Below are 23,705 nucleotides of genomic sequence, written 5' to 3' on the forward strand. Positions count from 1 at the left end.
CATTTCTGAGAACGGCAGGCGTTTCATACAGCAAAGGTGTTAAGAATGTAACCTTGGTTCCAACGCAAGCTACACTTGTTTTCCAAAGAATCCACACACATGCAAGGTGACTTAGTCGTGATATTGTTGTGGAGTGAGTGATACCAAGTCCAGGCCCAGGCTAGTGTTTCTTGGCTCACTGCCTTAGTGTTTTAGACAGCAACATCAGCAGGAGATCTAATCAGCCTAAAAATACACAGACCTCAGGATTGCACTCTTCCTCATACAATGCGTGCTTCATCTTCCTGTAATAATTCACATGCTTAGCTTGACCTGTCAATTGCCAACAACAGTGCCTTGTAAAACGTGCTCCTTTTAGAGGTCGCCCAAGTCATGCATGCATGCTGTGCGTTGTCTTAATTGAGAATGTAGATTAGAGCCTTTCTGTCAGCTGTCAAATGTGTCCAACACTGTATCATTCTCAGTTTATGGTCTCTCATGCATGTACATGTAAAGACAGAGACAGAGAGAGAAGCATAATTAGTGGAGAATGTATGCCATTTCTATTTATAACATATTCAATTACAAATACTACATCAATACAACTTTGTACGGGAAAGTGCAGCTGAGGTTGATAGTGGAATGGTCAGAACACGTCTGTTCCATTCAGAGCTCTCGTCAGACACTCTCAACACCTCTCACTGATACCTTGCTGAAGCTGCAATACAGTCTGTATTGAATTTGCCATCAAAAAAAAAAAAAAAAGATTGTCATCAAAATATGCAAGCCTATTATAATTAAACACAGCATTCATTAAGAAGAGAAATGTAGCATAGCCTGTTCAGTCAAATCGAAATTTATTTTAGTACAACTCTAATGCTGAAAAGAAAGATGGGAGGCTAAGATTACTTTGTACCAGTGTAGGGTTCAATGCTGAGCTGATTTGGGACATAATAGTTATTTTTAGTTCACTTCTTTGAAACTGAATTGGAATTGAAATTGATACTCCTTTCTGGGGTTGCAGGATTGGAACTGAATTGAATTTACAGGTGAATTACAACTGAATACATTAACATGAAATCCCATAAAATGACACATCCTAGATGGGATATTGTCTGTAATTGCTAAACCTAAATTACGTCAAGTAAGAGGCCATCAAATAAGATCTAATGCATTTTTAAAGCAGCCCTTTAAAGGCTGTTTGTGCGATGGCTAAAAAAACAACTAAAGAAGTATGAACATTACTGGATATCAGTTAAGCAGAAGCACAAGAAAATTGAAACATTGTGACAAAAATGAGATTTTGCTGTAATTTAATGGTAATCTATGCGTTCTTTGAGAATTGTGCTGTAATTTATTGAGAGTTCAAAAATGTTCTTTTTTACTTTTTTTTCACATACTACACTGCTGGAATGCCTCCCCTCTTGGCTTGCTAACATGAATTTAACAATGTGTATTTGCACTTCTTTTTCCCTTAAGCTCTAATGTAGCTAAGTGGAAACCAATGACTATTTAATCTCAGAAATTAGTCCAGGGACCTGTCCAAATAATAAAGATAGTCAATCAAGCCCTGATTCATTTTGTTAAATTGATAAAAGATAATTAAATGATTCCGTTATGAAGAGATTTAAAAAAAAAAAAGAAACAAAAAAAACCCCAAATTAGAATGCACAGAATGTTTAATGGTTACTTTTTTTCTTCTTTTTGATTGGTACGGATTTAATGTTCAGTAAAAATAAAAACACTTTCAGAAATCTAAATTTACCACGTAGAAGACAAATAACAAAACTGGTTCAAAATGTGGGAGCTGTACTCCTGATTCCAAGTGGAATGACCTGATTCCAAATGGAATGGAATTTAGTTCAGTGACTGTACTTGAAATTAATTTATAAATATGATTTTTAATTTTTTTTCCTTGTCTCAATTCAAAATTCAAACCACTTGTTTGAATTATAATTGAAGGAATTTACCACAATGTTGCTAAATACACGGTCTATTTGCAATGCATACTTTCTTTTTGCCTCTAAAGGGTTGATCAGTTAGAGGGGGCTGGCGGACGATAGGGCTCTTAATGTCCCCTCAGCCCTGCCCAATGTGGAATCTTGATGTGTTTGATATTCTCCCAACAGCTGCCAGAGACAGGGCAGGGAATTCTGGGATTGCAATGTGCAGCTGAAATGTCAGGAGGCCTCCTCTGTGGTGGGGGGTTATTTATAAGGGTGATACTGTGGGGGGTTTCAGAGGTGGGGAGGTGTGTGTGTGTGTGTGTGTGTGTGTGTGTGTGTGTGTGTGGGGAGGAGGGTGTTGTGCGAGAGTTTAGTTATGCATCAGCATGTGCTTCCGTCATATTTCTGGTTTGTATAATGTTTGAAAGTTATCAGCCTCATATCCAAATACAACATGAAAAGAAAGTAGAACCACTGTGAAAATTGGTTGTTCCGTTATACTTGGCACCATTAAGATCCTAGTAGTCTCAGCCATCAGGTAATGAGTATATTTAGACACTAGATGTCACTCTACCTTTCTCCACAGTTTTTTTTTATCTAGATAAAATTTGTGAACTTCAACATGGTAAAATTTAATTCTTGGATTATCTCTACCTGTTCAGCCTCAAATTACACATTACACATATCAAATTACGCATTACAAATATTGGATAAATGTTGTATTTCTGGCCTTTCCACTCTTCACTACTTTTTCTGGCGTTTTCAATAAGAAAAAGATTCAATCCTGTTGTCTTGTTTACTACAGCCACAACATCCATTCACTATTTTCTTCCACTGAGTCAGTGAACTAAGGTACTAAGGTTAACACTTTAGGGATAGCTCTGCTTTCCTAGAGGTCTTCTCTCGTTATGGATGGATAGTTGTTTGACCAATGAGAGCCCTTTCGCCTGTTGAGGTGCCAGTGTTGTGAGCATTATAATTAGATTGTGGACAGCACTACAAAGTAGCCAGGGGGCCTCTCGGCATTCTTCCCATATATACCCTTCAGTGCTGGAGATCTTTCATTCAGCTTGTTTGTGGCTAAATCTGTAACTTGAGCATCAGGGGTGGAAAAGCACATAGGCTTCATTGGATTTGTCACAAGACAGCTTTGTGAATACTGCACTATAATGTCCCTGTTTGGACTCTGTGTTACAGCCTGGATGCAGTGTTGGTGTAATTTCACTTTGACTCCTCTCTCCAACCCCACAGTGCACCCTGTGAACCTTCTGGCTCAATGTTATGCCAAGTTGTGAGACGATCTGCTCAATCTCTTCATTCTCTTCATTCTCTCTCTCTCTCTCTCTCTCTCTCGCTTTCTCTCTCTTCCTGACATTCTCCCACAATTTCTCTCTCTCTCCGTCTCTCTGTCTCTCTCCCTGATGCTCTCTTTACTCTCTCTCTCTCTCTCTCTCGCTTTCTCTCTCTTCCTGACATTCTCCCACAATTTCTCTCTCTCTCCGTCTCTCTGTCTCTCTCCCTGATGCTCTCTTTACTCTCTCTCTCTCTCTCTCTCTCGCTTTCTCTCTCTTCCTGACATTCTCCCACAATTTCTCTCTCTCTCTGTCTCTCTGTCTCTCTCCCTGATGCTCTCTCCACTCTCTCTCTCTCTCTGTTTCTCTCTCTCCCTCTCTCTTGCTCTCTGGGCCATGTGTAAACAAAGTCATGATCACCAGCAATTTGCACTTCATCTGTGCAGCATCTAACTTTAACTGCCCTGTTGAGAGGTAGGAGGGGGCTACCTTTCCCACAATGCTCCCTAAACATTTGGGCACACACACACACACACACACACATAGACATTTGACACATCTAACCCCCCTTCTCTGCCCACATTTTCGTTCAGCCCCCTGCCTGTCAGGACAGTGGCAGAGTGGTGACTTGTCCGGGAGGCAGACCCCAGTGTGGGTCATGTTTCGGTGAGCTGGGAGCCAGTGGCTGTGGAGCTGAGATTTGTTTTGTAGTTTTTGAAAGCCGGCTGGGAGACTCACCGCTGGGCCTCTCTTTTACAATGCTCCAGCACACAGGGCTTCTCACTAGCAGACACTACTCTGGGAATCCTTCTATGCACCAAGACATAACTGGTTTACTTCTCTGGACAGAAACCTCCAAGTGAGAGTTTTTTGCAAGTTTTGTGTGTGTGCGTCTGTATGTGTGTGTGTGTGTGTATATGAGAAAGAGAGAGAAGATATTGAGGAACGAAGATTAAGAAAGAGGGCCATTGGCTACACAAGGACCACAGGAGTTCCTTGCAGCCTCTTTGTGGAAGGGTTGGAGAAGGTTGGAGTATCTCGTATACACTCGTGTTCTCTTTTCTGCTTACTGACGTTTTCTGAGGCCTGATTTCAACTATGATGATCAAGGAGACCTCGCTGAGGGGGGATCCCGATTTACGTGGGGAGCTGGCTTTTCTAGCCAGAGGATGTGACTTTGTCCTCCCTTCACGATTTAAGAAGAGGCTTAAGTCTTTCCAGCAAGCCCAGGTCAGTAGCCATAGCTTTGAGTCGGGGCTTCACTGGGTCTACAGAGCTTTGTGGCTAGGTTTCACATGCCAGGGAAGACAAACTATTCACAGTCAGATACCAACAAGTCTATTAATAGTGGTGTAAGGGGGAGGGGTGCTGGGTTGGGGGGGACAGGAATACAGTGTCAGAATGAATGTTGCGTACAGAAGTATAGAGAGCTGGTGGGGGTGGTCGGTTGGGGGGGGGGGGTGGTTGAGGTTCACTGGGGGGGGGGGGGGGGGGTTCACTGCCACAGCTGTTCTGTTCAATACATACTGTATGCTAGCTCACTTTGTCCTTAGGCCAAAATTCTACAGAGGCTCGGTGCTGCCACCCATTTCACAAACATCTAGAATATGCCATAGAGCTTGAGGAGTAGGACGGTAAAATCTTGAGAATATAGCATCAAAACCGCGGAGCACGTAATACTCTGTGTGTGCTATATACATGACTGAGGAATGTTGAACCTTCGGCTGGAGCTGCCACTGCTTTGGTGGGAGAATGTGTTTGAAGTCAGACTTTAGTACTCTTTCATGAGTGCTGTCAGTGACCTGAGGCGTCCAGTGTGTAAATTAGGCCGTATGCATGCAATGTGTAAGATTAAAATGGCACATTGTGTTCCCAACTCTGGCTGTCAAAGCCAAAGGGAGACAGAGAGAGAGAGTGTACTATGATTGTCACCATGGATAAACCTTTAACAGGGCCAGTTGAAAATTCCCCTGCTGACAAGTGCTTTGCTATGTGGGATATCGCTAAGAAATACACTCAGAAGAACAAAAATAACCCACCCCCTCAAATAAAGACACTCTATCTGTAAGTTATTATGGGATAACCTGTCAGGAAGGCCTCCCTCATTTGTGCAGAGGAGCTCTTGTCAGTGCATCTTTAGGAAAGCTGGTGCTGCAACCTATGGCTTTGCCTGTAATCCACTGTAGCCCATTCTTATGAATATGATAGTGGAATGGAATAGCTCAGTAAGCCAGGAGCCGTGTACCAAGTACAGCTGGAAATAACTCGTAAACTTCACACAAACCTATTTATCTCCAAAGTCATCATCACTAGGCTTCAGGCACTGACAGGTAGGCTTATAGCCTGGAGCGATGGGTATGGCACTTGTTGCTGATAGTGATACAGAGGTTCAGATTGTATACATCCACTCAGGCTCCTACAGATCTCCTTTCACTGCATTTCAGCAAAAAGCTGGTACCACCAAAATATTGTTTCTGTTCGGGATTTCTGTTTTGTTTTCGTTTCAACAGTAATTGTTTCACTCCTTTTTTCTCATTAATTGTATTGTATTTTAATTCGTTTAAATGTTTTCTGATAATTTTATCTGTCTCTCTATAACCAGAAATCCCATATAGGCATCGCGATATTTAGATGGACTTGAATGTGTTAGGGCTCTGGATAGCAGTATAACTACTGAATTACACTGAATTGTGTTGCTTATGTTACAAGCCTTTTTTTGATGTTCTTCTGAATGCCTGTCTCTATGACTTCCATCCTGTCCTCACATACACCTCTCATACACCATCACTTTCATGAGCTTTCATGAGCTTGGTGTTGACTTATGTCCTAGCTACTGAGGAAAATTAGAAGAGTTATATCCTTCATTTCTGTCAGTTTCCAATATGTGTGAATGAGAGTAGGTAGTAATCCCTATGAATGGTCTCATATGCAAAAGATCAACCTGAATACAAATATTAACCTTAATACACATATCTAAATTAAGGGCAATGCCACATTCATAAACCTTTGAGATAATAGATAGAACTTTTCATTTACTCTCTTCAGATACAAAACAAACCTGAGAAAAAACCTGGAACCCCCCCTCTGACTCCTGCGCCTGCACCTTCCACACCAACTCCACGACCTCCAACCCCTCCGCCAGAAAAAGTGGTGGACACGCCCCCTCCTGCCTCCATAAACATTCCACGCTTCTACTTCCCCAGAGGGTTTCCAAACTGCGCTGCCAACTATGACGAGGCCATTGCCAAAATCGAGGCAGCCTTCACTGAGTTCGAGGAGGAGAAAGCTGACATTTATGAAATGGGGAAGATTGCAAAGGTGCACATGGAATGAATTATGTTGTTGTGTCTCTAGGAAACCTTTCACATGGCTGTGGTCCTTAAGTTTTCACAAAACCTTGGCTTTGGCCTTCATTCAGTCGATATCACAAAACTCTCTAGTGGGATTATTCTACAGTGTGCCAAATATTTTTCATTTCTTCCATGGAATGACAGAAAGTGACTACAGCTTGGTAATTAGAAAAAGAAAATGAAGGGGACAAAATCCAATATAATTAATTACACGAAAAGCATTCTTATCAGTTTAATTTCTTCTTACCTACACTACCTGGAACATAGAATTTTTACATTTTCAAAGCCTGAATTTTTATAAAATACCTGTATGGTATATAATCCTTAAAGCTCTTTTATAGTAGTTATTGGTTACGTACAATATGTAAATTTAATGTATAGGTAAATGAATAGGTCTTAAGGATATCTGATATCATCTGTTTTCCATTATGAGCGTGCAAGTGTGAAAACTTTTTTTTTTTTTCCTTTGCAGGCTTGTGGGTGTCCTCTTTACTGGAAGGCCCCGATGTTTAATTGCGCTGGGGGGGAAAGGACTGGCTTTGTGTCTGTTCACTCATTCATTGCAACATGGAGAAAGTAAGCTTTCTAACGTCAACAGCAGCTCCAAATACCTTTTCACAAACAGTCTTTTCAGCATGCTGTTTCTAGTCTTAAGTCACTTTGATTTTTTTATATGTTCCCTCAATTTTTCTCCACAGGTTGTTGCACAGCTGCTATGATGACGCATCCAAGTTTGTTTACTTGTTAGCCAAGCCTGGCTGCAGTTACCTGGAACAAGAAGATTTTATCCCTCTATTACAGGTTAAGACAATACCCTTAGGTGCTTTTCATCCATTTAAATCATCTGTCATATCTGAAACATATCTGTGATAGGTATAACAGTGTGTTCTTCAGTGTCTACATAGGGGCAAACTGTACTGACAAGTACAGACTATTGTATTGGCAGCTTGAAAGCATTTTTGAATTTCTAAAGTTGTCATGCTAGACTAAGGCTTGTAAGTATATCTCATCTGGTAATGATCTGTATGTACAGGACATTGTGGACACTCATCCAGGGCTTACATTTTTGAAGGATGCCCCAGAATTCCATTCCCGCTACATCACAACAGTAAGTGACCTTTCTGTCTAAGCCTCTGTGTTGGCAGTCTAATGAAAGATTTCTGGCAGAGTGCTAGTAAATCCTGCCACAAATTTCTGAACCGATTTCAGTTTGAAGAAGTGATTTATGAATAGAATTTTAATCAATCATTACACATGATAGCAGTGGGATTGTAGCGGGAACATCATCTTTGGAACTAATATGCTGTAGCTAATTGAAAAGTGTATAAAAAGCAGAAGTCAGAGTTGTGCAGGAGTTTAAACTGGTAGAGAGTACCCACAGCATGGCATGCCATCTGTCCGTCTCTGTAAGGGGACAGCTGTAACACGTGTTGGAGTGGGTACTGGGGGCGGGGTAATGAGTTGGCGTCAGTAGGCCTGACATCACGGAAAGACTGATACCACTAAGCAGTCCGACGGCTGAGGCCGCGTACACGCCCATATTTAGGCACTTCCTCTAGCTTTGACCATCACGCCCTTTTACCCATCTCCTCTGGGACTAATACATGTTAATCCACATTACGCCAGCTCCGTTTCTGCATGAAACCTGAGACAAGGGCTATTGTTACCACTTCAGGCATTTTCTTTCTTTGATTCCCTTTAGAGCACAGTAGCCTGATGTAGAGGGCACAGACCTCACACATACACACACACACACACACACACACACACACACTGCCCTCTGAGAGCCTGACATCAAGAGCCTTAATTCTGAGTCACGTAGTCTTTGTATAGATTCAAAGGGGCTCCAGACTTTGAATGTACGTGTGCAAACCTGTAATAGACATGGCCTAAAGTTGCCTGCACAGCCTTGTGAAGAACTTGTCCTGATCAAAGAGTCCTAATAAAAGTGGTGTACTTACCTATTTTACTTACTTGTCTCAGTCGGTCTGTTTGATTTATAGCTATTTCATTATTACATCAAATAAACAATCTTGCTTTTACAAGTGATGCTATTAGCGAAATCCTGAAAAACTCTGTCACAAACTTTTCTTGTAATAGGAGGAATATATATTCATATGGTCAAAACAAGGCAAAGTTTCTTGAACAGACTAATGGAAATCTACTTTTCCACAGAAAAACTTATCTCTTTCCATGACACTTATCTCTTTCTATGTAAGTATAGCAGTGCTACATAGAGGAGACTAGTTCTAACTTTAGATTTAATGGAACTCGAGAGTATTACTAAACTAAGATCCTCTCAGAGGGACTCTGGCTCCTATGTTTCAAAATCTCTCCTCACAAGCTTGTCACTGTTGCCTAGGTGATTCAGCGGATATTCTACACAGTCAACCGCTCCTGGACCGGAAAAATCACCATGACAGAGCTGAGAAGAAGCAACTTCCTACAGGTCTGCCTTCAAACACCCCCCCCCCCCCCCCCCCCCCCGATTCCTCCCCTCACTTTAGTTTACTGTTTACACGCAGAATAATGTTATATATGATACAATACCATAACGTCAGTGATAAAGCTTGAAGTAGTAACAACAACGATAAAAAAGAGGAAAATCAGAAGACTTAAAGTGAACCGTTACCACATTTGAAAGACGAGCTAGAGGTTATTGGATAAATATTTGTAACTAAATGAACTAAATAAACATATGCCTTCTCATTACACCTTTAGAAACTGGCACTGCTGTGTCTCAACAAACTCTTCTAACATTCTCACTTACGGTCTCTTTCTCTGCCTCTTCTCTCTCAGACTCTTGCCCTCCTGGAGGAGGAGGATGACATCAACCAGATCACAGACTATTTCTCCTACGAGCACTTCTATGTCATTTACTGTAAGTTCTGGGAGCTGGACACTGACCATGACCTCTTCATTGACCCTAAGGACTTGGCCAGGTACAACGATCATGGTAAGTGCAAAATGATAAGAACTCAGCTGAAATTACATGGAAACATGTACCCTTACTCTTTCTACTTTATGAATTGTTGTGAATTACAGTGTAATTTTTTTTTTGGTTGCATAAGTTTTTAATGTTGTTTTTCCTTGTCTTATCTTCCAGCATCATCCAATAGAATTATCGACAGGCTGTTCTCAGGGGCTGTCACAAGGTAAAGTCCAAGTACTGAAATTAAATTCACAACCCCATTGCAGTACATATAGTATTCTTTCAAATGTTTTATGCATTATAGCATTTTTTGTTTGTTTAACTGAGCAATGTTTTTTTTATATATATGTCTGAATGAACAGGAGATGTAAAAAGCCCTTCTGAAGATTACTGTATGACTAATCACTCTTGGGGCTTTGGTTTTCTTTATGCTTGTCATTCCTTGGATTACTTCCCAAACTTTTGTAATACCTTAGCTTTTTATGTATGTATTTATTTAAAGGCTTTATGCTTGACTTTGGCTTGACATTTCTACAAAAGATGAGCCATGTTTTCATTTTTTTGTTCAGTAATTGGAAACTTAAAAGACTAAAAGTTCCTTTTCTCTCTCTCTCTCTCTCTCTCTCTCTCTCTCTCGTTTCTCAGAGGGAATTCTGTGCAGCGAGAAGGGAGGATGAGCTACGCTGAGTTTGTATGGTTCCTCATCTCTGAAGAGGATAAAAAGAATCCAACCAGGTAATGAATGGCCAAATCACAGGCGCTCCAGTTTCACCTTTCCCTGAATAATCTGTTCAAGTTAAGTTATTTGTGTGTTGAAGCCCTGTGAGTTGGTCTAAGAAAACTTTTTAAACCAACAGGTTCAGGGTGAGCTGAAGCCATCATAAATTTTACTGTGTTTGTAAAGGTTGTGTGAAATTCACAGGCTCTCTGACATGTCCCCTCTCTTTAGTGTGGAGTACTGGTTCCGCTGCATGGATCTGGATGGAGATGGCGTTCTCTCCATGTATGAGCTGGAATACTTCTATGAGGAACAGTGTGAGCGTATGGAGGGCATGGGCATTGAGCCTCTGCCCTTTCAGGACTTGCTGTGTCAAATGCTGGACCTGGTCAAGCCAGAATGCCCAGGTGAGTGCCACCATCTCTCTTTAGCCTTCTTATTTCACTCTAAATCTTCTAAAGCTCCTATTTTACTCACGCATGGTCTTTTGGCATCTTACAGTTAAAATCAGGCAAAGCCAGGATTTTTAGCAGAGTTCTTTTTTGCTGTATATATTTTGGCTGTGTATCTGTATACTCATGTGATATCTACTGGGGGTTTTTTTGCCCTTAGCGTGCTGTTGCTTATGATCATGATAACTCTTGACAGGTAAAATTACTCTTCGTGACTTGAAACGCTGCAGGATGGCACACATATTTTTTGACACGTTCTTCAACCTGGAAAAATACCTGGACCATGAGCAGAGAGATCCATTTGCAGTGCAAAAGGTCAGATAATTCATCTTTTAAGATCTCAGTGAGAATAGAACAGAAATGAATTATTCTTTAAATGCACATGTCGGTAAATGCCCCACTGATTTTAAACCCAGATCTCACTTCATCAGCTTCTTAAGGACCACCTACATATGCGCTCACTATAACCCAAGCTGTGTATTGATGCGTTCCAGGATGTGGACAGTGATGGTCCAGAGCCTTCAGACTGGGATAAATACGCTGCAGAGGAGTATGAAATCCTGGTAGCGGAAGAAACAGCCAATGAACAGCTACAGGAAGGGTAAATTTGAATGTTAATTTGTTTACGTGCTTCAGAGATCTGCCAGAATTGATGAGAAAAGCATCTCATGCATTTCGCCAACTTTTCTCATCAGGTCTTTCGAGGATGACTACGAGTCAGATGAACTCACTGTTTCCTCAGAAATGGGAAATAAAATGGACAAGCTGGTCATCTCTGACTTGTCTGCTTGAGACTCCACCACCCTTCCATCATTTTGCTCCACACCTGCAGGAACAGAGGGACATTACTCCACTCTACCCATTTTCTGCCCCATCCACTAAAGGGAATAATTTTTTTTTCCTACATTGCAAAAAGAACACTTTGTGTGTCTGTGTGTGTGAGTGCAATAGAGTTGTTTCTAAACCAAAAGGTTTTCTCGCTTTCAAAAAGGCTTTAAGTGCAATATGTCTTAACATGAAAATTGAATTAAATTTCCACTCTTAATAGCAACAACTACTCCAACAATGTTTAACTGCCGGCAGGTTCCACAAATCCTTTTTGAAACTTGTTCAAAATAATGCGGACGTTTTGAGACAGCTTACGTGTTTTATGTTTGATATTGCTGCCATATTTTCACTTAGATTCTGAAGAAGAGTTAGAAGAAGAAAAAGATAAAAGAAGAGGTAGACACATATCACTGGTGTGACAGGTATCTCATAAGGATTTTCAACTTTGAAAACAACCAGAAATCAACAGTGGATCATGCTGAGTTGTGCTCTTAAAACTGCCATTAAGTGGTTCCCTCACCTCAGTTTCACTCAATCTCTGTACAGCTTCATCTGAAGAGGGAGGATTAGGTATTGTAAAATAGACAATGAAAAATGGTCTGTTTAGTTTCACTTATACACAGAGCATATTTCCACATGGGCCCATGCATTTAAGTGGCTTACCGTTTGGATAAATAATTTTTTTGAGATTTATAGCGCCTTTTTGTGGTCCCTAGTGATATTGCATGTTGAGACTGAAAGCCATTCACTGGCTGTTTAAGCAGCAGAATGAAGTGCTGTGAAATTGTGGTGACCTTTTGAGGAGCTGAACTTGATTACAAACTTCAAACCTTCACTAAACATTTCCATAACGCCATACTGATGTCGGCTGTAAGCTGTCCCGTGTCGAGTTTGAACTTAGCAGGGCAACCTTAAACAAACTTTTTGAAGATAACATTAGGAATGATTTCTCTTTCGGGCCATTAGACCTTTGTGTAACAGGTCATCCTCTTCCAGGATTGTGTGAGGATGAGACATGGGCGCAGAAACCCTTTGATCCTCATATATAGAGTCAATTCAAATTCAAGCCATTGTGAAAAATGACTTAACATATTCTATATATTTTAAATTGTTCTAAATGAATTAATCAGCTATTATTATTGCACAAAGTTCTGTATGTAAATAAGGACAAGGTTAAAATGACCAGTCATCTCTAAAGGCACTAAGCCGAAACTCAGTTAGAACAGTACATAGTCACTCTTCACACAGCTCCGCAAATAACAGTCATATATACAATTCTCCAACCACACATTTTCCTCTGTGTCCTGTAAGATTTTCTTCTGGCTCTGATTTGCCAGTCTCAGCAATCAAATCTGTCTTTACTCATGTTCATATGCTCAGCACCATACCAATAGACTCATGCAGATTGTAACACACTTGGCCCTCATCCACATGTGGTGGTTCTCTGAGTGGGAATGTGGAAGGGGAGTGCTTGTGTGGTCCCTCTGGATCCCTACAAACACCTTTCCACCTGCGGATTCATGAGTTTCCACATCAACCATCCAATCTCTCCTCAGATTCGTTCTGTTCTGGATGGACATACCTCCCACACCCAACACCTTTTTACTGTATAGATGTTTTAGCTCAATGTAATTAGTGTAACATATTTATATATGTGAAGTGTGTAGTTTTTTCAAGGCATTGTCACGTGTGACAAATAGTGCTTTGTGTACTGTAGTCCAGCTATTTTTGACCTTACAGTAGGACATTTATTTTCTATAGTCACTGTAAATGTCTTTGTAATGTATGTTTCCCATGTGATCAGCTCTGCCACTGAGTGGTGGAGAAAATTTAAATTATAATATAACTTGACTGCCAGTGTTACATTATGTGCATTAAGCTGAGGGGATGGGGTTTAAATGAAGGAATTCGACATGAATTCACTGTAAGATGACAATCAACTGGATGTATTTATCAGATAACAAATGTGTAAGTAGCACCTCTTTTTAGTCAACACAACCTTCTGAGCAATAAAAACTGCTGTAGTGTTATACCTTTTTAGACTTAAGCTAAAAACAAATAAAAATAACTATGCCTAAATTTAGGATTAATATTGAAAACACGGTCACTTTTGCCACTAACACTACTTGCTCTATGCAGATTTGATTCTTTGTACAGATTTAGAATGGCAGCTACTGAAGCTGTTTAACAACAAACCTGCCAGTGTGCAACACTTTTTTTTTTTCGTTTGTTTTATATCCATTTTTCCACGTGTACTTTTCTGTCATCTGGTGAATGTCTTGCTTGCAGACAATGAAATGACTTGAGTAGGCTTCAATCTCCAAGTGTTCTGATGACACGGTTCTTATTTTCGCATGACTTTTTTTTTTTCTTTCCTCTTCCTTTTTTTTTCTTTCAAAATTCTGAAATTAAATAAAGAATTTGTTCATAGATTTGACTAATGTTTTGAACCTTCAATACGTGCAAGTTTTGCATTCCATTTTGTTGCAGTAAGTAATTTGTCTTTCAACAAAATTCAAATGCAATGTTTAAACCCACGAAATAAAATATGATACTAGATTTCAAATTTGTAAAATATGATACTAGATTTCACATATACATGTTGGATTTGCAAGGAATCATCTGACAAAATATGCGTTGAATTTGATTGTGGAGTTCATGATAAGAGCAGGGAGGGGCTCAATTAAAACTAGTGGAGAGAAGAGGATACAGCGTAACATAGGAAAAGCTTGGACTTTCCAAAAGGGGTGCAAAGGCAAACAAAGATACAAACTATTACACTGGAGCTGATACTTCAGTAGACAAATTTTATATGACATTGCAAAGTTTATCCCAATTTCATCATTTTCATTGGAATGACCTTTAAATGTATAATTATGCTACCTCTCCAGAGATAGTCGTGTCCACCTCACGAATCAACCCTCATTCTCATTTTTGTTAAATTTAAAATTAGATTTAGGGCTGGAGTGGGCAAAATTGTGAAGTACTGAAATACTCTACAGTGGCCTCTTGCAGATGCAAATCTATTCATTTTCATGATAAACTGCAGTCATACAAGGACAAAAACAACTTGAACAGGCGATTTTGAACTTGTCACTAAAACCAATATTTACTTTTTGCTTGGAGGCCAAAAGTACTCAAACTGCTCTTTGAAGTAACCTAAATTGCTCAAGAAACTTGGAAGTTTTTCTGAAGAAACCTCGCCTTAATTGATAAGATAAATATTAAGTTCCAAGACCTGTAATTTTCAAAGCATTTTAGTACTCAGAATAGCTCTCAAGTGATAAAAACAGCCTTGAATTTCTCAAATTTATCCTATGAATAATATATTATTATAGGATATATATTAAAAATTAGAGTCTCAGAGACCAGTAAATATCTGAGAGCAGTTACAGGGTTTTTGCTCAGCTGTCTAATTTTAATCAATGATGTACCAAAAGACGTAACACCAATATGAAATTGCTCATTCAGCCATGAATCGACAATAATAAAAAAAAAAACAACAACAACAACAAAAAATGATGAATAAAACATTATCTTAGTTTTTCACAAAATATTGCAGACCTTAAATTTTAAGTGAGCAGAATTGGATTTCTAATGAGTACACATTTTCTCAAACCTTAAAATGCTGGATCATTGTAAATAATTGGATTTTGTGACAGCATGTCAACTGTATCAAGACGAAATTATGTCTGAGATATATTAGACAACAATATAATACAATTATTCAATTACATTATACAATTTTAACAACAATACTGAGATGATAACGCATTTAAAACATTTTCATAAATTGTTATAATTTCAGGTATTGAAATATTGCTTTGTTTTGTTTTTCTCCTGTGAGTAAATGTACATGTTGAAACCCTTCCAGAAGGGTTTTCTGAGGCACACAACAGCATCACAACCCCTCCATCTGCACCACAACCTGGGGCCCCACCCCTAACTCCAGCAACGGCAATAGTGGGCACTGCAGGTGACCCATTCAGTGCATGATCAGGTCATGCAGCCAATGTGGTTGCAGCCTGAAAGGACTTATATGCCTCCCTTGCCTTATATGCCTTATATGCCTTCAGGATTGAACAGGGAGCTAAAGTAAAAAGACAGTCTCAGGGCACACCGTTGGGAACTTGATTTCGCAGTAAGAGAAGTGTCAGTAGTGTGCGCATGCAAGACAGAAACCACACAAATCAAAAGGTAATGTGAGGAGAAATGAATGTGTGTGTGGTGTAGCAATAGATTCATTTCTGGACTTCTGCCTCTGCCCTGCCTCTAACCAGACATACACAGTAATTACCAACTGCAAGAACACTCAAGAGATTTTATCAGTGAGATAAATGTCTAGCTCCTTCTCAGCTCATCAGCATTACAAGACCTATCAGATTCATTTATATTTTGCCTGTGATCTACTACTTATTTTCACTGGGCATGTGCTAGTGCTCTGTGATATGAAACAGTTATTAAGACTGATCTTAAGCTGAATCTGTAATGTGTCGTGTCATTTGTCATTTGTTTCATGTGTCATTTCTCATGTGTCAGTAACTATTACTGAGATCTCCATATATTTAAGATCAAAGTCTCAGAGACCATTAAATATCTGAGAGCAGTTACAGTTTTTGCCCAGTAGTCTAATTTTAACCAATGATGTACCAATCTACCAAAAGACATAACACCAATATGAAATTGCTCATTCAGCCATGCGTCGGCAATAACTATATATACATATATATACACACACACACACATATTAATTAATTAATAGCTGACTTTGCTTATGTGGCTCTGTCTAATTGTTGTGTTATATCACAGTGTGTAATTTAAATGCTGAATTTTACTTATGACATAATGTCAGTATCATCAAGAGCATTATCATGCCTGATATACAGTTTTGAGCCAATAATTTTGAACAGTCTACTTGTTCAATGCAATTCTGATAATGAATGTGGCATGAAACCAAAACTGCAGCAGGACGCAAGTGTGCAACACAGGATTTTATTAACACAAAGGCAGAGGAAAACAAGGAACTGGAGAATACGACAAGGTCCTGTCTCACAAAGTCCGTACAAACGGGGTTCATCTCACAAGTTAGTTCAAACTGGGTTTGTCTCACAAGTTAGTTCAAACTGGGTTCGTCTCACAAGAGTATCAGACAAAGGTCCGTGGTTCTAAACCAAGAGTAGACTTCGCAAAGAATGTGCACAACTAAGGCGTTTAAACAAGGAGGAAACTTAATGAAATTAAAGTGCAAACAGGTGAAGGTGGTGAGTGGTGATCAGACCGGTGATCAGTAGACCGGCAACGCTGAACGCTGAGTGGCTGAAGCAGACAAGGGGGGAGGTGAGGTCGTTACAACACTCAAAATTAATACAAACGCTAAAGACAAAATAGTAAAAAGACTCATTATCTTGCTATTTAGATGTATTAGCTTATGAAAAATAAACATGACATTTAAATTTAAAATAAATTTGAGTAATAATTAGAATAATTTGCTTTTAACATTAACTTTATATAAATTTAAATAATAACTTCAAGTGCAACATGCTTTAGTTTACAGGGCACATTTGTAAACTGTTATAAGTTCTGGTTTTAGTCTGGCCATCTTTCAGCTCCTTCTTGTATAGAGAAGTAAGTGACTTACTGGGCTTCTCAGCTATGTTTGCTCCTCTTAGTGGGATTTGTATTGTGAACTTGATTAATGGCTCTCTTCCGGAAGATTCCAGGATTGGTCTGTTCTTTTCCTCTCTGGCTCCTCTGGGCCTTGGGGCTTTGCCCTCAGATGCACAAGAGGGCTGTGCTGAGAAGTGGTCCTAAGTGGTACAACAGTTCTGGAGGCAACTAGATCTGAAGCAATGGAGGTGAGGAGCAGATACACTAGAGCTCACCATGCCCCTTTCCCAAGATCTTTAAAAGTCATGGACAGCAGCTTGGCCATCTATTGACGGAGCAGTGTGCAAACCTGAGGCCTGAACTTTATCAGGGAGGATCTAATCCTGTCCCTGAAATGGCTGTAGCTTAACTTGTGAGTAACAAATGAAAACCATATTCATAACAGAGGGAATTCCATCTCTACTAAAAGTTTGTGGATTCCCACAGAGACTTGAATATATAACGATGTAGATGAAAATGATTAGATGCTGAAGCTGTTGCGTTTTGTGTGGATTTTATCAGTTAACTGTGGTATGTATGAACCCTGTGGGTGTTTCCTTCTACCACCTCAGCTCTTGTCACCTATTTGTCAGTAAACACAGAGGGCTCAGCCTATTAATCTTATCATGGACTCCCTGTGTACATAGTGACCTCTCTGTGTGTGTGTGTGTGTGTGTGTGTGTGTGTGTGTGTGTGTGTGGATGGATGTATCTGTTTGTCATTGATGTGTGAGCACACATTTTTACAAATATGCATGCACTGAAAACTGTTGCTGTGGAGGAGTGACAATAAAGAAAGACTCCAGGCTTATACCTAGCTTATTCAATCTGGAGATTTAGAGCAAAGGAGAGAAACAAACATGGTGGGTAGATTTGATTGTATTGGATTCGGTCAGTTGAGCAGTGGCCTTGTTAGTGTCATATCTGGCATACTGGCATTCTTCCCCGTGGGCAGCAACAAGCTCTGGTACATAAACTGGGGGACCAAATTCTCTGCCCCCATCTGGACTGGAGTCCTGGTATGTATTTGTAAACCTCAGTCTGTCTGCCTTACATGTGAAGAATGATTCCTGTTGTTTTTTCAGGTATGAATATGAGGAACAAGGTGTTAAACTAGCAAAACAGAACAGTTTCTGGAATAATGTGTTTTTTCAGGCAGCAGTGGCTGGCACTTTTGTGGTTATGGCAAACAGAAACCAAACAAGAAAATTTATGGTAACCACTGTCTTTTTTAATGCAAATTTCTGCAAAGTTTTGCTCCATTGTGCTCCTGAGGCACAGTTTAGGCACCGTCTCATGTAAATACATGATTATTGTGCTTATGTTTGCATTTCAGTGGGAGGTGAGCTACATTTTCTCTGTTTTGTGCACTGTGGCCTCACCAGTCCAATTTACCATTGCTGTGCTGTCCATCTTACTGGGTCCCTACTGTTACTACACCTTCTCTGGAGCAGTGGGCACTGGTTACCTTGCCTATGCTGTCAGCTACCCTTACCCTTATCTGTCATTTCCTGGCCTGTGTCTTGAACCCAGACACTATGAGTGGTACCACTTGTCACTACAAACACTTGATCTCGTCACAAGTTTGGTTACCTTTGTCCTGTCTCTCATCATCATTATCTTGCTAACCCAAAGAATGCTACGTTCTGGACTTGTAAATGTAAGTGTGTTTACCTTTTAAACATATCCATGTCCATCTGAAGTCTATCATTAACATTTCTGAAAGTCACAGTACCATGAAAGTATAGGTAGCAATTTGTTTCTCTAAAAAGAAGAATAAGTGATTTACAAACCAGTGATTTTCCTATGGGTATGGATAGGTATGGATGTGGATATGAACGTGTTTTAAATGCATAAAAGTCTTCTCTACTCTCACAGGGATCCAGACAGCGTGGGAGTTAAGAGACAGTTGTCTCAAATTAACGTAAGATCAGCAGATTCCCAATATCCTTCAATGGAATTAGGATAATATACTTGCCAAGTATTTGACATATGACTTCTTATTAAAAATTATGGGGCAAAGTTAGATTTCACAATTAAATTTCCACACAAGACCAGAGAATAAAAATCAGATGGAATGTTGCACATGGGGGGAAAATGTCGAATGAAGCATTACTAATTTATCTCTTAATGTGGACCTGTTTGTGATTTCCAATAATTTAATACAGTAAACCTAGAAAAAACTAAATAAGCATTTCAAAACAATTTCAGAAATCTGGACAGGAAGTCTAGACTCAAATGAATTTCAACACAACTCCAGGCTATGGAGGACCTTATCTCTGTTTTTTCTTTGTCTGTGATTTAGTTTTTCCTATGCATTATACTCTGAAGACAGCTACTCAGAAACAAATACCCCTGGATATTTCTTTGTTTGTCCAGATTTCGAAAAGCCACTTTTGGAAAAATATCCCAATTGTCCATACACATGTGCAATGTTTCAAACTCGCGCTCAAAGCCAAAAAATATGCAATCTCTTCTAAATGCATGTGAAAACAAATGTGTATTTGTATGCGTATTTGTATGTGAGTTTTGATTAAACATTGATTTCTGTCTATTTCTGCTCTGGCATACTAGAGGAGATCTCTCTGGTTTGACTACAAACATGTGTGATAACTGTTTCAGAGTGATGACTGTGTCATAATCTAATGGAAAGCATTCAGTCTAAGAAAAGAAAAAAAAGGAGTGTAATAGTCTTACATATATTAGGCCAAATCTTCAACCCAGTCAATCATTCCAGAGTCACTACTGGATATTCCAACAAATAATGGAAACACATCATAGTGTTCATCCAATGAAATAATACGTTTACCTGATAGTCCTTCATCTGATCTATTCAGTGAATATGGTGGTGTAGACAGTAGTAGACCGAGATGAGGAGCCGTCGCTGCTCCCAGTATAACTAGATCACATGATCACCTTTTCAGGGTGGGGATTTTAGTCTGGGGAGGATCAGCGGCTTCACCCCTTGGCCTGCCACAGTAGTAGGAGTGAAACAGGGTTTACCTTCTTTGCAGATACTCCACTAAAGTGTAGCTTGGTAAGAGAGCACTGGTCTGTGATACTTTAGCCAACACAACATACTTAAATGAAGCTGTAGGACAGCTGGGAATAACTATTGGCACTCCTCCACACATACTCAGCTGTTCTATCATCATACTCTGCTTTTCCTCTGCTCCGTCTGTGTGTGTATGTATGTGGCATACGTACATTTACATTAAAATCAACAGAAAGAGAGTGAGTGAGAGAGAGAGAGAGAGAGAGAGAGAGAGAGAGAGAGAGAGAGAGAGAGAGAGAGAAAGAGAGAAAGATCTGACTTTTACATTTCCAATTACGGAGCATGCTATTTCTTGTCTGTGTTTATAGTGAAACACCTTTGACATTCAGACAAGAGGAATTCCAAAGGTTGTCTTTGTTCTGCTGTAGAACTGTTTTTCATGTCTGGCTGACAAGGACTTTGATAGTGCACTTAGGCTCCTACTTCATCTGTGAAGAAAAGCTAAGGCCCTTAGCAAGTATGGAACTAGAGGGTTACCAACCATTCTCTCTTTGAGAGCATAATGTAAAGGACTGGGGTCTAAAATAAGTATTTATGTGTAACATCCATGGTGTCCCGTTTCTTTCTCCAAGCAGAACATACATTGTAGTTAGCAAAATGGGGTGCCCCTATCCCAGTCCTCTACATGGTAGAGGAGCAGGCAGTAGGCTGAAGACATCGATGGTAATGGGAGGTCTGATTCAGGGATTTAAATCTGCTGCTTTAGCATGAATAACTAAGCTAATGTCATCAGTGTGGATAACTTCTCTAGACATAGTTTCAGCGAGATAACTTCTCAAGAGGCTGAATAGGGTAGATATAAGCTCTGTGTCATTTGGAATGACACCGGTTTGCCCCTTCCAAACACTTTTGAACTGAAGATGAATGGAACCTCCAGCTGGTAAGGTTCTGGCTTGGGGTTCTTGAGACAGTTTCAGCAGGTGACTATTGTGCTAGACTACATTAAGGTCACAGAATACAGTGCTTGCTCTTAGTCTGTTCTGAAAGCAAAATCCTGTGTAGGTTATCAGGGCTAAAACTTGCTTCCCGTGCCTCAGTCCAAATGGAAGCCATTAGTGATGCACGGGTCGACCCATAACCCCTGGGTCGGGCCGGTTCGGGTAAGCTTACTAGAAAATATCACGGGTTTGGGTGGGACGGGTCAAAGAGTGACAAAGCAGTGTTACAAATAACTTACAGAAAGTTTGTGTGCAATAGGCTTTGCATTACAGGCTCTCCAAATTGTGTGCAAAAGGCTATGCTGTGATTACTCGTCCACCTTCCACCTTCTCTTCCTCTCTCTCTCTCTCTCTCTCTCTCTGTCTCAAACACACACACATGCATGCACCGGAGGGTGTGGGTCCTCTTATGCCCTGCCTGTCAATAATCTGCATTACCGAACTATAAAGTAACCTACATCTATCACACATCTCTCTGCACCGAGACTATAATTTAGAATGCATTAGGACAGGCCATAATTTACAATTATAGCCTGGCATAATAGCCTATCAGCAGCTTTATCATCAATTTGCGATTGTGATTTTGGTCAATGCATGTGTTCTAGAGTGCTGATAAAAGACTTCACCCACGAGTTTTTTTTTTCCCTAAGTGGTATCCATAGCTTTTGTTTAGATTATACACCGCCAGTTGGTCAGTTTGGTCAGACTGTATTGTAGAATAAGCCATTCAAGAACCTTGAGGGTGATGCACAGCAATTATTTAGGTGCTATTTGTTTGAGTGTTTAGGGTCTCTTCTAGGTTACGGTATGGCAATGAATTTTTCTCCATACCTCTGTTGTAGATTTTGGATGCGTGGCCTTGTCATAGAATTTGGCCAACCAGGGCAGTTCCTAGGGACCCCAGTATACTAAATCTCTGGAGAGATGTAGTCCTATTCTGCTGCTTCCCAGCACTTCAGACCCTGTGGCTGTCTGTTTAAGACAGCAACCACAAAAAGTTAAGAGTGGATTTCCTTTCTTAACTGCTAATGTTTCCTTAGTTCCATCAACATTTCTGTTCTAACATTTATTTCCTGAGCTGCCACTGTTGTGGCTTCTAAGTAGCTGGAGATCTAGTTGGGTATAACAGTGAGCTGACAACAAGTGGATGTTTTTTTAGTGCAGAACCAAAGCAAAAGATCAGACTTCAGACATTCTGCCTGGGCTGAGTGAAACTGAAGTCCACCAAAGTCTCTTCTCATTTTTATGGCAGGCCTATGTTTGTAAGGTTGCTTGTCATCACTTGGTCCCCTGCAATTTTACGTCTTCGGGAGGGGGACTCTGTCTCTATCAAACCATGGGATGTACAGGAGTTGACGTCCTTTAGGCAACAGGCTCTTAGGATGGCATGAAAAAGGTATTCCTTGGCCAATATGATGTTACAGAGTGGGACTCAACTCTGGTCCCTATTTTTGCCACACTTCATCCAGTTGGTTTTCCAGATGTTTGATCTTGTAATCCTTGGGCTGGTGGTCACTAGCGTCATAGGCCATTATTGATGACAAAAGAATGGTGTCAGCCAAGTGGGAAGTCAACAGAGACAAGGCGGAGTGGAGAACTCCTTATAGAGGCACAACCTAGGTCAGGAGCATAGTCTCTGTGTCACCTGGCTGAGTGAACTGTCCATTTTGTTAATGTTCAAGGCACAGTCATTTCTGTATACCTAACCAGTGAGTGCCTCACCCAGTATGTCCACTCCAACGTGGCCTCAGTTTGGAAGCTGATGGTTGAAGTCTCTCACAAAGACAGATGAGGTAGAGCAAACAGAACTCGGTGGTTCCAAATGGCATTTGCACACATTCCTTCACATTTACAGTGTGGTAACTACCAGTGGCTAAAGATTCAGCAAGGGTAGAGGGTGGTCATTTTGGAGTACATGTAGGTGGTGCACCAAGGTTCAGCACAGGGTGAATAACAGAGGAGGTCATAACCATTAATGGAGAAATGGATAACTGCCCCTGTGGCAATGTGAGTTTTCTGAATGCAGATAATAATTGAGTGCTGGTGGGGGGGGGGGGGGGGGGGGGGGGGGGCAGTGATAGTTCAAGCAGAAGGCAACCTTCAACATTGAGCTGTAAAATTTCAAGGTTCTCCTGCTTTATGCTCATAGGGTTCCTTGTTGCAACTTCAGGCTTGGCAATCACAGTCTTGGTTCTTGGAGTGCAACATCATTGGGTTATCTTAGAATTGATCCCACTGGTAAGATTGTTGGTTTCCACAGACAAGCCTGGGTACAGACAGGGGGTGTGACATGAACTGTGATTCATTGCCCTCCAGGCTCTGTACATACATGAGTGTGGTAACCAAGGAGAGAGAAATGCGAACACAAAGACTCAGCTTTCCCTCTGTAGCTCAGCACTTTTTCCGGAATCAACCGCATGGCACTTTTTGAAAATTGCGTAAGCAACCATGACCCAACCTCTTAACAATTAAGAGGGATTCATTTTCCAGTGTGAAATCAAATTAGGGTGCTGAGTTGTGAGCTGCAGGCAGCTGTCCAGGAAAAATAAGGCACACACAGAGCTCCCTGC

General features: G+C 40.4%; 2 protein-coding genes across 3 annotated transcripts in view; both read left to right on the forward strand.

Moving 5' to 3' along the window:
* Window positions 1-13,838, forward strand: part of ppp2r3a (protein phosphatase 2, regulatory subunit B'', alpha) — a 28,911-nt gene extending 15,073 nt beyond the window's left edge. The window contains exons 1-13 of one of the 2 annotated variants that reach the window (XM_030773644.1): window positions 4,316-4,447; window positions 6,263-6,535; window positions 7,040-7,143; window positions 7,266-7,368; window positions 7,601-7,675; window positions 8,930-9,016; window positions 9,367-9,523; window positions 9,674-9,722; window positions 10,145-10,234; window positions 10,449-10,624; window positions 10,866-10,984; window positions 11,164-11,270; window positions 11,365-13,838. In XM_030773644.1, coding sequence (XP_030629504.1) covers window positions 4,316-4,447; window positions 6,263-6,535; window positions 7,040-7,143; window positions 7,266-7,368; window positions 7,601-7,675; window positions 8,930-9,016; window positions 9,367-9,523; window positions 9,674-9,722; window positions 10,145-10,234; window positions 10,449-10,624; window positions 10,866-10,984; window positions 11,164-11,270; window positions 11,365-11,461 — 1,569 coding nt within the window. In that variant the 3' untranslated portion in view covers window positions 11,462-13,838. Of the gene's footprint in view, window positions 1-4,315; window positions 4,448-6,262; window positions 6,536-7,039; window positions 7,144-7,265; window positions 7,369-7,600; window positions 7,676-8,929; window positions 9,017-9,366; window positions 9,524-9,673; window positions 9,723-10,144; window positions 10,235-10,448; window positions 10,625-10,865; window positions 10,985-11,163; window positions 11,271-11,364 lie in introns of those variants that run through there. The other variant, XM_030773643.1, reaches the window with a different exon arrangement.
* Window positions 13,839-18,002: 4,164 nt separating this feature from the next.
* LOC115812220 (transmembrane protein 212-like) lies at window positions 18,003-19,044 on the forward strand. Its single transcript, XM_030774703.1, has 3 exons — window positions 18,003-18,161; window positions 18,479-18,802; window positions 19,021-19,044. Exons 1-3 carry the CDS (start codon window positions 18,003-18,005, stop codon window positions 19,042-19,044), a joined length of 507 nt encoding a protein of 168 aa, XP_030630563.1.
* Window positions 19,045-23,705: the final 4,661 nt, after the last annotated feature.

This window comes from Chanos chanos, chromosome 5 (genome assembly GCF_902362185.1).
Source record: "Chanos chanos chromosome 5, fChaCha1.1, whole genome shotgun sequence".
NCBI classification, from domain to species: Eukaryota; Metazoa; Chordata; class Actinopteri; order Gonorynchiformes; family Chanidae; genus Chanos; species Chanos chanos.